Consider the following 14,698-nt stretch of genomic DNA (forward strand, 5'->3'; position numbering starts at 1 on the left):
GCAGCAGCTATACTATAAAAAATATTTTTTGGTACAGGAAAAGATATTTTTTTTTAGTAGTTGATGTGAGTCCTCAAAGCCACCATCTTCCCTGAAGAAAAGTAATGGGAATCATTGGTGGATGTTTCTTTAACATACCTGGCAAGCAATGGATTCAGTGCTTGGCCAAATTGTAACATTGTTATCACATCTGCAGCACTATTCTGAAAAGAAAAATAAAAATATAAGAATTCATATGAGTCTCCATATGGGGAAGACCTAAGTTTAAAACCCTTCAGGTATTTTTTTTTTTATTAACCCTTAAACGCCGAGCCTCTATTTACAAAAGTGTCTGTCGTATGCCGGCGGCGTTCGGTAGTTAGCGCCGAAGTGGAAAAAAAAGTTTTTTTCAAAAAATCACAGCACGCTTAGTTTTTAAGATTAAGAGTTCATTTTTGGCTCCTTTTTTTGTCATTGCCTGAAGTTTAGTATGCAACCATCAGAAATGAAAAAATTATCATTATCATATATACAGTAAATATTGGAATATATGACAGGGCAAAAAAAAATTTCATATATGTATACAAATCGCGCTGTAAGCAAAACGGTTAAAGCTAACGAGTTATTTTTTCTTTTTTTGTATTGTACACTAAATTGTGATGATTTTGATATATAAGAAATTGTAAAACGATCAAAGCAACACAGAGAAAATATTATCACAAAATGATGCATGAATTCGTAACGCGCAGACGTAAAAAGTTTTTTCTAAAATTCACCATAAATCAAAATATTGTGCTAGAGACTTCCCGTTTGTTGCAAAATGAAGGTAATTGATTGAATATTACTAGACTGTAAGTGTTTTAGCTTACAATTGCAGTTTTCGACCATTTCGGTCGAGTTAAAGTTGACTGAAGGTTGAATTTTTTCTATTTATCGTGATTTATATGAAAATATTTCAAAACTGATAAAAGCTACAACCATGAGTTATTTTTTGTTGTATTCTACATGATATTGCGCACATTTTCATGTATAATACTTTATGTAAGGCCTAATATAAAACGGTGCAAAAATTACGACAAAGTGACTAGAGAAATTCTGAGATTTTCAGCCGAGTTACCGCACAGGGAGGTAAGGAAAAAGTTATTTTCAAAAGTTCACCATAAATCAAAATATTGTGCTAGAGACTTCCCGTTTGTTGCAAAATGAAGGTAAATGATTGAATGTTACTAGAATGTAAGAGTTTTAGCTTACAATTGCGTTTTTCGACCATTTCGGTCGAGTCAAAGTTGACCGAAGGTTGAAATTTTGGCACATATTGTGATTTATGTGAAAATATTTCAAAACTGATAAAAGCTACAACCATTAGTTATTTTTTGTTGTATTCTACATGAAATTGCGCACATTTTCATATATAAAACTTTATGTAATGGCTAATATAAAACGGTGCAAACATTACGACAAAGTGACGAAAGAATTTCTGAGATTTTCGGCTGAGTTAGCGTAAGGAAAAAGTTTTTTCAAAAATTCACCATAAATCGAAATATTGTGCTAGAGACTTCCAATTTGTTGCAAAATGAAGGTAAATGATTGAATATTACTAGAATGTAAGAGTTTTAGCTTACAGTTGTGTTTTTCGACCATTTTGGTGGAGTCAAAGTGGACAACTGAAGGTTGAAATTTTGGCACTTATTGTGATTTATATAAAAATATTTCAAAACTGATAAAAGCTACAACCATGGGTTGTTTTTTGTTGTATTTTACATGAAATTGCACACATTTTCATATATAAAACTTTATGTAACGGCTAATATAAAACAGTGCAAAAATTACGACAAAGTGACGAAAGAATTTCTGAGATTTTTGGCCGAGTTACCGCGTGGACGTAAGGAAAATTTTTTTTCAAAAATTCACCATAAATCGAAATATTATGCTAGAGACCTCCAATTTGTTGCAAATTGAAGGTAAATGATTGAATATTACTAGAATGTAAGAGTTTTAGCTTACAATTGCATTTTTCTACCATTTCAGTCGAGTCAGAGTTGACCGACGGTTGAAATTTCGTCACTTATCGTGATTTATATGAAAATATTTAAAAACTTATAAAAGCTACAACCATGGGTTGTTTTTTGTTGTATTCTACATGAAATTGCACACATTTTCATATATAAAACTTTATGTAACGGCTAATATAAAACAGTGCAAACATTACGACAAAGTGACGAAAGAATTTCTGAGATGCGTCGCTGATGCTCTGTAGTGCGCGAAGAAAGAAATTCGCGCATGTGCGGCTGGGTAACGCTTGTAAACGAAACAAAAGCGTGATCCGTGAACTCCCAGCATCCCTCAAGGGCCGGTATTTCAAATCTTTCGCAAACTAGGCCTATAACTATTTTTCCGCGAATATTTAAAAAAAACTTTTTGTGGTAGACGTACCGTATGTCCACTTGGCACCTGACAGACAATTTTAGTCAACGTACGATACTTCCAGGCGGCGTTTAAGGGTTAATGTTTAGGAAAGGGATAATTTGGCCTACACTTGTCACTGTTCTCAATTGTATGGAAAGTTCCAGGACACTGTATCATGAAATTCCTCTAGTCTCTTTTTAGAATCCATATTTACAGCAAAAAAGTATCATGTAACTATATCTTTCACATGATTAAAAAAACTTTTTGAATGGATTGGAGAACAGCCAAGAAGTTTCTAAATATTCAGTACTGTATAGATATTGGCAAGGATGGGAGAAATAGAGGAGCCCATAACATGACCAAATGTTTGTTTGTATGTCTTTCCATCAGCTTTGATGAAAGAGTCATTTGCATTATATAAGCTAACATATTTTTCCAGTTCAGTTTAAAATGGGAAGTTAAACATTTGTTCCTTACATTAGGTTCTGATACAGTTTAAAACTTCAGCTAAGGAATATTGGTGAAAAGATACAGAAAGTCAAAGCTGACCATCAAAATTGTGCCTTTATGAATAATGAAATGTGGTAGGCAATGGATGGCAAATTTTTTATTCTCAGTTTATCAGGTTCTTAGAGTTTTTTTTTTTTTATAAATACAAGTAAAAATGTAGGTTTGAGAATAAGGAAGTTGAAAAGTTGTGTAGAATATTAGCTTGCTAGTTTGCTAACCTAAAATCATTGTAAATTTTTTAAGAAAGCTGTTTGAGCACATGGTAAACTGGAAGAAAAATTTTCACAATTCAGCCATCAGGTTGCTTTGTGTTAAGTATTTAATAGGAAAAATTCTTGAGTCTTTACCTTGGCTTTCAAAATTCATCACAGAGGCATGGATGGTGTCTGTCTGTTAGTTTGTCCAACTGAGTCACAGTTGAGCTATTTCCTATTTTGTTTTTACGTACAGTATCCTTTTTATTGTTTAATGTAAAAAAAACATACATTTAACTAAATTTAAAAGAAATTTTAGATCAATTAAAAAACTCAAGCCCACAAAAAATTTTGGGGAGCACTTTTTATGCAATGTTCTTGGATTTTAGTAGATTTATATTGATTTTGTGTAGTCAAAAACTTGACCAGCTTCCTTTGAACTAGATCTATTACCAGCTTCACCAAACTAGGCCCTCACTTTGTAACATAAAGTTTTAATAATTTCATCAATGAAAACAATATAAGAACTCTCAATAACCACATGAGGGATACAAAAATTCGTCACTGACAGATATATGGAAAAAATTATCAGTGAAAAATTAATATAATTCTATGATGATATAGTGATTGGTACTGTTGTATAAAACCACCACCCCATGTCCACAACTTGTAATAAAGTGATTAATGCAAAAGTTATTGATCATTGATAGGAGTTTGAACTACTTGACTGTAGTAAAACTGGCAAACTAAAACCACCAGATGATGCTGTAGGATTTGCTGTGTCCAATGGTAGAAATGTCAAAACCAGGTTTTATGATTGCTTGTTCTTGTAAGCCACACCACATTTGTTTCAGTTCTTCAGTATTGTTGGATGCAGTAACTTCTTGAAGAACACACATATAATGAAGGGTATGGAGAGTTGATGTATTTTACATTATTATTTTCTGTGTCATTTTAATGTGTTTTGTTTAATTACAGCAAATGGAAAAAGAAGTAAATGTGCACTGGGATGAATTGGCCCCAACACGGAGTGAACGTTTACAGTTATTGCCTCTAATATTGTACCGTTTGGCTGTATGCTTGGATGTGTACACTGAAGCCTACAGTGCTCATGTTGAAGCCAAAGGCAATGATACACATTTCCACAAAGAGAAGATATTCTTCAGACCAGCAAGGTACGATGAGTGACTGCATTCTTTTTTCATTAGGTTAGACATTGTTGGATTTATGGTAATTAGTTTAATGAAAGATTTTTTGTTTTGACAATTTTTTTTATTCATTAAAGTTATTATATGACAATACAATACAGTATATGGAAGTAAAACACTTGGACTTAATATCAGCTGGTTGAAATAATTACAAAGATTTTTTAACCAGGCTCTCGGAGGACTGGCCAACATCCACTGTAAAAGACAAAGCTAAATATTTTTATTATTTTAATAACATTTAAAAAAGGCCTAAGTCACAGGTAAGTTTGGGCTTAAAACTGAAGCAGAATGGTTTTGATTATATTTTTTCTTCCCGTCTCAAAAATGCACAGTATGTGGGCTGGACTGGAAATCTACTGCTTGTTTATGTAGATGATGTTATTCTATTTGCCTCAATTCTGTATTCTGATTAGACCTGTGGGTGAGGATTCTTATAACAGATTTAGCAAAATAAATGCATGTTACAAAATGGGAATGAAGTTGATCCCTAACAACTCTCAAGATCTGATTCTTAGTCCAAGCTAGATTACCAATTTGTTCCCCCACTCCCTCCACCATCACCAATACCACCACCTCCAGATATTTCCATTGACAGCATTTCTTCAACTCTATTATCATCATTATTATTATTAATTATTGTTCTTATTAATTATTATTTTATTATTATTATTATTGCTGCTGCTGCTGCTTGATCAGCTGCATTGATCTTGTATAGAGTCTTCTCTATTTTCCTTACAACAGTTTTCTCGCTGTTACTACAACTGGCAAGTAACGCACCAATGTGATTCATCAGGAGTTAAATTTCCAGTGATTTCCTTATATTTCTATTAAGAGTAAGTCAAATTTGGTGAGCATAGCCCGTAGGGTTTTATACACGTAGAGGTAAATGTATCGAATTTGGATACTGGTCAGAATCTCGAAGTGGCCAACATTTCTCCCAGGTTCACCCGAGTATGATCATGGCAGTGGGTCGGAGTAGGCTGGTGATGCTAGAGGAATCTACTCCATAAATAGTCGTAGGTCAGCAGGGGGTTTTCTCATGCTGATTTGTCATTGGTTGGTGGCACATAGCAGCCGCCTATTGGCTGGAGAAAGTTTTTCTCAAGTCCTCTCTCGGCGCTGTTGCAGCCTAGCAGACTGCCAAGGCAAGGGCGTGACTTCGCTGGATGGTGCTTGACGTTGTGTGATGCCACAGCACCTTGAATTTTCATTGGCTGCTGGGTTGCCTGTCTTATTAGGTATTCGTTGCGCAACATCACGGCAGCTCGAATTTTCATTGGCTGCTGGGTTGCTCATGTCATCAGGTATTCTTGGGCTGGGGTGTCATTCGGTCTGGTATTTTATTTTTGACGTGTCCTGGTATATTTCTTCTTCAGCTGGTGGGGAGGAAAAGCATATGACGAGGATGAGGTTGACGCTGTTCGGTGTATGTTCCAACAGTGCAGTTCACTCGGTAACAATGGCCAGCTTCTCTTCCTCGTCATCCTTGTGTCCAAAACTGGCTATGGCCTAAAAATTTCAGTCTACATGAAGCAGATGAAATTAGGCCTGTGCCTGAATGGCAACAGCAAGTGCCCTGCAAGTTTCAAGAACACCAAGGTCAGGGCCTACGTTAGGAGGGCCCTCACCCACCGTTCATCCTAGCAGGATACTCACCATGAGCTTGACCACGCCTCCCAGATGCTCGTGAATAACGGGTACTCAAACCAACAAATCAGTAAGGAAGTTCATACACCGCTGGATTGGTTAAGTTAAGTATACCTTAGTTTTACCAGACCACTGCGCTGGATTGGTGGTACAATGAGAATGAGAGATCGCAGCCCCACCCCCAGGAGAAAATCCAGCTGTACTATAAAGCAAGAATGCACTCACATTGCCGTGAAGGTGAAGATGTACCAAAGAAAATTATCATGGAGAATGTGACCCCCACTGAAGCTGATAAAGAACTTGAACTTGTCATCTACTACCAAAATCGACATACCAGGTACCTAATCATGAAGAACAATCCGACCCCGCCAGCAAGAGATCCCTTGAACCTGACGAATGTAGTCTACCAATTTTCATGCCCCTCCCGTGGATGCCCCGGCTCTTACATTGGAATGACTACCATGAAGCTGTCCAAGAGAATTCCATGTCATGCGCAGGAAGGAGCTATTAGGAACCACATCAGGATCGCACACCAGGAAGCCATCTCCTGCGACAATATTAAAAAAAAAAAAAAAAAAAAAAACAGGATAATAGGGAGGGCCCCTGACTAGAAATGTCTACAACTGCTAGAAGCACTCCTTATTCAACAAGAGAAGCCCTCACTGAGCACAATGCAGGAAGTGCTTTTTCTTCCCACCAGGTTAAGAAGAAATACAGTATACCAGGACACATCAGTAATATATACCAGACCGAACGTCACCCCCGGCCCAAGAGCACCCCAGCAGCCAATGAAAATTCAAGCTGCCATGACGTTGCGCAACGAATACCTAATGCGATGGGCAACCCAGCAGCCAATGAAAATTTGAGGCACCGTGGCATCACGCAACGCCCTGCACCACCCAGCGAAGTCAAGCCTCTGCCTTGACGGTTTGCTAGGCTTCAACAGCTCCGAGAAAGGACTTGTGAAAAACTTTCTCCAGCCGATAGGAGGCTGCTATATGCCACCAACCAGTGATAAATCAGCATGAGAAAACCCCCTGCTGACCTACGACTATTTATGGAGTAGATCACTCTAGCATCACCAGTCTACTCAAACCCACTGCCGTGATCACACTCGGATGGATCCGGGAGAAACGTCGGCCACTTCAAGATTTTGACTTGTATCCAAATTCGAAAAATTTACCTCTACGTCTATAAAATCCTATTGGCTATGCTCACCAAATTTGACTTACTCTTAATAGAAATATAACGAAATCACTGGAAATTTAACTCCTCCTGATGAATCACATTGGCACGTTACTTGCCAGTTGTAATAACAGCGAGAAAACTGTTATAAGGAAAATAGACAAGACTCTATACAAGATCAATGCAGCTGATGCAGTGGTTTCTTTCAATAGTACCTGCCAATATTATTATTATTATTATTATTATTATTATTATTATTATTATTATTATTATTATTATTATTATTATGTAGAAAGATGAAGATGAACCTTATTTATTTGGAACAAGTCCACAGCGGCCATTAACTTGAAATTCAAGCCTCCAAAGAATATGGTGTTCATTCAAAAGAAGTAACAGAAGTTAATGGGAAATACAGAAAGTGGAGATCAGTTATTAGAAAAACAGATAAATTAACAAATTAATGAATAAATGAAAATGTAAGTAAAATATTAAGATACACAAGTATGCTAATTGGTTTTTCATTTTTACCTCTGCATTTGTTTTGTACATGCATTATATATGAATACTATACATTAATAATTTTTATATATATTTTATATATTTTATAGAATCTGCATATATTGTAATATCCATTGTTAACTTAGACCTGCAAATCCCAGAGACCTCCCTTTCTGCTCTCCTTTGTAGCTTCCTAGTTACTGTGATGAACAGCAAGGAGCTCAAGGTTGATCCTTCATAGATATCCACTGTCTATGTGCTCTGTTATGGTACAGCTATTCTCTTTAAGTGATACAACATGATTGCATAAGATTTCGTTCAAAATTCACAAACTAGCAACCTAAGTATGCTCCGTATATATCTATTATTTCAATCAAAAACGCGATTATTGCATACAATAAGGCCATAATATGTTTCATAAGAGTGAAGTCTGTCAAGTATTTCAAAATTGTAAGAAAATATCACGTGTAGCAAAATTTCGGAAAAACAGTTAGGAAACAGTTTCAAAACTTTCATTCACTCATCGCTGATGCATTGGACAAAAAAAGTTATCATCAAACCTCAGTTCAAATGTTAAGTGAAAAAATGGAAAAAATTGTCATACCATTAATACCATTTTGAAATAGTCCTTTTTGATTGTTTTTATGCCTCACCATTGAAAAAATGTAAGTAAATACAAAAGTAGAATGCATCCACCAATATCAATGGGTGAGCAGAGCGTGTGTGACACAACCATTGGAATGGCGGTGCAACATTAACCACCTGGTGTAACATAGGTCTACATTGAATAGCGACAATGAAATTATCTTGAAACCATTTATTTTATATTTGTTAGGGGAATAATTGGATTTTCATAAGAAAATTATTTAAGTTATATTTCTTAAAACACTTAAAAAATTATGGCATACTAGCAAATATTCGCCTATGCAGTTATTCTTTTGTTAAAGCAATGATTTTGTTCCTAGGCCTAGGTGTGTTAGATTTCTTTACTTACTATAAATACATTACACTTAGCATTCACATCTATATATTAACAATCTGGCCAGAAAGCATATAAAATTATCTACAAATTTTTGTTTCAAGTTTCCTTGTGAATGAATAAATTATACACCAAAAGCAAGCAGAAGGACTTTTTTAAGAAAATAATATTTTAAGCCAGTTAAAAAAAAGTTCCATAGGCCTTGATATTAATACTAATAGATATTTCGAGTAATAGCCATCTTCATTTAATTAAAATCATAATCTTTTATTCAAAGAACAGGTAACCTCTACAGATAAATTCTTTAGTAACAGAGATTACATCTCAGAAGGCTTAAATAATTTTTTTAGGCTTATAAATCATTTTGCAACATACAGGCATCTTGAACACAGCCTAAAACATCAACATTCAAAGTAAACCTGTAGTAATTCATATTCTTATTTTTTAAATTTTATGACTGTTGGAGCTTATTAGGTCTACTGTTACAGTGCTGCAGAGGTAGTAACGTTGACCAGCCCAAGGAGCATGTTAGTCATTGATGGCACCGCTAACCTTATCACACCTTGCTTTGAGCTAAATTTTTAAAAAAATTAGTTAAAATCACACAGGTTACGAATTATACCACTGATAAAATGGATCATATTTATGTAACCATAGGGAAAATAGTGCTAGCTGTGAATTCGCAAATTTTTCGACATGTATGACATTGGAAATGAAAAAAAAAAGTTTGACACTACTTGGCAATGTTACATTGAATCTGAGATTTTGGATGATACAAAAATAATCATGTCGCCTCATATTTTAGCATAGCTGTACTGTAACATCACTAGCCTATGTTTTCCTGGTGCCCTCTGCCTTTGTGATGCCTGTCCAGTGATTTGTCTAAATACTCTGTTAAGTGATTATGGTAGATTGGTTACTGGCCCTAAGGAAAAGGCTGAACTGCTTCAATGAGCTTTTGATGCTAAGCAGTCAGCCTAGGATATACTTCCCTACCTGATACTTGTCATCCTAAACCTACTCTTTCAAAAATTGCATTTCACTCTAGGGATCTTCTTAATGATGGTGATGATAAAAATATTTTGTCAAGATCCACAAATATATGGTATAATCTCTTTAATATACGTGGGAAATACATCACCTGGAGTTAGCTGATATTGCAAAATATAAATGAAGAGGAGGATTTTCAGTGCCTGGATTTTATTTACAGGTATTAGAAAAATGCAGCAGTAGCTTGGAGAAAGTGAAATTTGATTACTGGACTAAGTGCAAATAAGAGGGGTCCCATATATGAGGTAGTAAAGACACTTGTGAAAACATCACCACTAAGGAAATCGGATATTAAGTCCCACACATCTGACTTCGGACAAGGATATATATATTTTCCAAGTGCTTTTGCCGTCAACCAAATAAGACTTTCATAATTTCAGAGAAGTAGATAAATGTGACAGACCTGGGATGTTACTCGCACTCTTAACCCTTAAACGCCGAGCCTCTATTTACAAAAGTGTCTGGTGTATGCCGGTGGCGTTCGGGAGTTAGCGCCGAAGCGGAAAAAAAGTTTTTTTCAAAATATCACAGCACGCTTAGTTTTTAAGATTAAGAGTTCATTTTTGGCTACTTTTTTTCTCATTGCCTGAAGTTTAGTATGCAACCATCAGAAATGAAAAAAATATCATTATCATATATAAATATTGGAATATATGACAGCGCAAAAAAAAATTTTCATATATAAATTAATTGTTTACAAATCGCGCTTTGAGCAAAACGGTTAAAGCTAATGAGTTAGTTTTTTTTTTTTTTCCGTTGTATTGTACACTAAATTGCGATGAATTTGGTATATAACAAATTGTAAAACAATCAAAGCAACACAGAGAAAATATTATCACAAAATGGTGCATGAATTTAACGCCGCTGGACGTAAAAAAAGTTTTTTTTCTAAAATTCACCATAAATCGAAATATTGTGCTAGAGACTTCCCGTTTGTTGCAAAATGAAGGTAATTGATTGAATATTACTAGACTGTAAGTGTTTTAGCTTACAATTGCAGTTTTCGACCATTTCGGTCGAGTTAAAGTTGACTGAAGGTCGAATTTTTTCTATTTATCGTTATTTATATGAAAATATTTCAAAACTGATAAAAGCTACAACCATGAGTTATTTTTTGTTGTATTCTACATGAAATTGCGCATATTTCCATATATAAAACTTTATGTAATGACTAAAATAAAATGGTGCAAACATTACGACAAAGTGACTAAAGAAATTCTGAGATCTTCAGCCGAGTTACCGCGCGTGGATGTAAGGAAAAAGTTTTTTTCAAAACTTCACCATAAATCGAAATATTGTGCTAGAGACTTCCTGTTTGTTGCAAAATGAAGGTAAATGATTGAATGTTACTAGAATGTAAGAATTTTGGCTTACAGTTGCGTTTTTCGACAATTTCGGTCGAGTCAAAGTTAACCGAAGGTTGAAATTTTGGCACTAATCGTGATTTATATGAAAATATTTCAAAACTGATAAAAACTACAACCATGAGTTATTTTTTGTTGTATTTTACATGAAATTGCACACATTTTCATAAACTTTATGTAACGGCTAATATAAAACAGTGCAAACATTACGACAAAGTGACGAAAGAATTTCTGAGATTTTCGGCAGAGTTACCGCGTGCTGATGTAAGGAAAAAGTTTTTTTCAAAAATTCACCGTAAATCGAAATGTTGTGCTAGAGACTTCCAATATGTTGCAAAATGAAGGTAAATGATTGAATATTACTATAATGTGAGAGTTTTAGCTTACAATTGCATTTTTTTATTATTTCGGTCGAGTCAAAATTGACCGAAGGTTGAAATTTTGGCACTTATCATGATTTATATGAAAATATTTCAAAACTGATAAAAGCTACAACCATAGGTTGTTTTTGTTATATTTTACATGAAATTACACACCTTTTCATATATAAAACTTTATGTAACGACTAATATAAAACGGTGCAAAAATTATGACAAAGTGACGAAAGAATTTCTGAGATTTTCAGCCGAGTTACCGAGCGGACGTAAGGATAAAGTTTTTTTAAAAATTCACCATAAATCGAAATAATGTGCTAGAGACTTCCAATTTGTTGCAAAATGAAGGTAAGTGATTGAATATTACTACAATGTAAGAGTTTTAGCTTACAGTTGCGTTTTTTTATTTTGATCGAGTCAAAGTTGACTGAAGGTTGAAATTTTGGCACTTATCGTGATTTATATGAAAATATTTCAAAACTTATAAAAGCTACAACCATGAGTTGTTTTTTGTTGTATTCTACATGAAATTGCGCACATTTTCATATATAAAACCTTATGGAACGGCTAATATAAAACGGTGCAAAAATTACGACAAAGTGACGAAAGAATTTCTGAGATGCATCGCTGATGCTCTGTAGTGCACGAAGAAAGAAATTCGCGCATGCACGGCTGGGTAACGCTTGTAAACAAAACAACAGTGTGATCCGTGAACTCCCAGCATCCCTCAAGGCGCATGATTTAAAATCTTTTGCAAACTGGGCCTATCACTATTTTTCCACGAATATTTAAAAAAACTTTTTGTAGTCGATGTACCGTACGTCCAGTCGGCGTTTAAGGGTTAATAAACTTACTCATATTCGATATAAACAGAATTATGAACTTTCAAGAGAGAACATTTATAAATTAGATTTATTTTTGAAGAATAAAAATTATTGCAATTTTAACCAAGACCAGACAAACTTTAATGTTGGCCAATTTAAGAAAAAACATATCAGTGGAAAGTGGAAGATATGCAAATGCACATGGTGTAAGGAAAAAATTTAAAAAATTTTCCCTAACTTCCACAGGAAGTTGAAAGTGACTATTTACAACCCTGTGTGGGGCCTTTTTTACAAAACACTTGTTAATTTTACCAAGTTATACATGTTTTTTCTAATTAATTCTGCTTTATTTTGTAAAATTATAATTACATCTCACACAGTATCATAACAGATAAGAACTAAAATCAGTAACAAATTGTGAGTATGTTTGTTGTAAAATATTTACATAAATTTACTGAGATGGGGAGATGCAGTAACTTTTGTGGAGGTATGCATATTTTTTCTAATATTTCTTTGCACTTTTCTTTGCAAAATTACATCTATAACTGACATCATATCATAAGATAAGGACTAAAACCAACAGCAATCCCTGGGTATATTTATGACCAAATAAATAAAAAGATGTCATGGGAGAGAGAGGAGCAAGACATCTCCCCATCAGGTCAAGAACAATACTGATCTCCCTGAGATGCCCATTGACTGAGCTGAGCTGTGTCATTTATGGACCATTGAAGTGATGGAAACTCCCAGTCGATACAGCCAAATTGTATGGCGCATAATATTAATACCCGTCCACCACCCAAAACTTGTTCTAGATACTCATATGAGGATTCCCGTCCATCAAGGTTTAAACAAGGGTCAGAATGGCACATTTTATATACTAATAGTATTTTATATTTTACAAGTAGAGAAACTACTGGAGATTGTTTTCAGTGCATATTTAAAGGGTGGTTTTGGGAATGTGCAGGGAAGGGGAGATAGTTCTGGTAACAAGAGTTATATTTATTCTTATTCACCTCTGTAAGAGATTATTGGTGGTATTATTGTGGCAAGATGGTGCAACAATCATTGGCACCTATAAAACTTATTCCTTGATGATAATGTTGCAGCTCTGCAGGAGGCATGAACCAGTATGGCAATGGAGTTTTTATTGTTTCACATCTCACCCCTGTGTATTCCACCTGTAGAAAAATAACAGGGATGGTTTGGCCTCCCTGGAGTGATTAGTAAGGTAAAAAATTGTCAGTCATTTTAATTTGTGCTTGGATTCTTTAGACAGTGCACTAGACTTGCTTTTCTCCTACAGAAAAAGTGCTAAGAAATTACAAGGGAAGAGCAACTAAAGGTAATTGGACATGGGAACTCAATGAAGGGGGTTCAGGGAGTTATGATCTGTAAGGTGCATTCCACATGACAGTAAAACATACATGAATGTTAGAACTTACTACATATATATCAAGAGCAGGTTGAAAAAAAGTCAACAATTGCAAATGGAGAACAAACCTTCAGCAGAGGCTGGATAATCATATACAGCATTGGTTAAAAATAATAACTCATTGACTTGTACTTAGCCTGTTTGCAGAGTTTCCAGTGTTTGTTTTTGACATGTTTTATTGCAGTGTGGAACCACCCTTAGAATATAAGGTATCCGGTGACACGTTTGAGAAAATCGATAAACAGGCAAATATGCAAGTGTGTTACGGTGAGATACAAATGGGGAAAAAGTGTGATATGAATAAAAATGGGAATAGGAATATGCAAAAGGAGAAATTAAGAATAAAATGGAGCAAGACTTGGGTGATTTGCCACAACATTGGCACCTGCACGGAAAGTATGGGAAATTTTGAAGCTATGACAACAAATATCTGAGATTCAAGGCTAGATTTGGTGGAGAAAATCATAAATGAAGTTGTTCTCAATGTAGTTTGCAGTGACTTGAAAACAGGCTGGATGTCTCAAAGATTTATATGGTATGGGACACATGATGAGAAGGGAAATGAAATATTCAGCTAATAAACAAGAAATTATTTGGAATTCACATGGTAAAGTTTATTGAAAAGGTTCAGACAATCATTAGGAAATGGCATAAATGATGACCTAGACCAGATGGGTGTTCAGAAAAAGTGCAGAAGATTGGGAACTTTATGTAGAAATGATAATGATTAAAGCAGTAGTTTGTACTTTGTATGAGCCTATACAGTAGTATGAAAATATTAAAATTTATGGGCCTTTATAAAACTGAAGACTTATGAGCCTACATGAAATCAGTATGCCTTTTTCATATAAAGAGAAGTCATCACTAAATTATATACTGTTAAGCTTTGGAGTTAGTCTGATTTTTGTATAGGCCATGAGCTTTATTTTATTTATGTATATCCTTGAAACAAGAATTTTGATGTATAGGCCTTTAGTTTAAGCCATGGTTTTTTTCATCTTGGAGTTTTAAGTCTGATTTTTGTCACCATGTGTTGTGAAAGTAT

At 34.8% G+C, this 14,698-nt stretch overlaps 1 protein-coding gene across 5 annotated transcripts in view; it reads left to right on the forward strand.

The window, feature by feature from the left end:
- thoc5 (THO complex 5) overlaps nucleotides 1-14,698 on the forward strand; it is a 319,834-nt gene that overhangs the window by 182,767 nt on the left and 122,369 nt on the right. For all 5 annotated transcript variants that reach the window (XM_067096318.1, XM_067096325.1, XM_067096331.1 and 2 more), the window contains exon 14: nucleotides 4,068-4,264. In XM_067096318.1, coding sequence (XP_066952419.1) covers nucleotides 4,068-4,264 — 197 coding nt within the window. The remainder of the gene's footprint in view (nucleotides 1-4,067; nucleotides 4,265-14,698) is intronic.

The sequence above is a fragment of the Macrobrachium rosenbergii genome, chromosome 4, assembly GCF_040412425.1.
Source record: "Macrobrachium rosenbergii isolate ZJJX-2024 chromosome 4, ASM4041242v1, whole genome shotgun sequence".
NCBI classification, from domain to species: Eukaryota; Metazoa; Arthropoda; class Malacostraca; order Decapoda; family Palaemonidae; genus Macrobrachium; species Macrobrachium rosenbergii.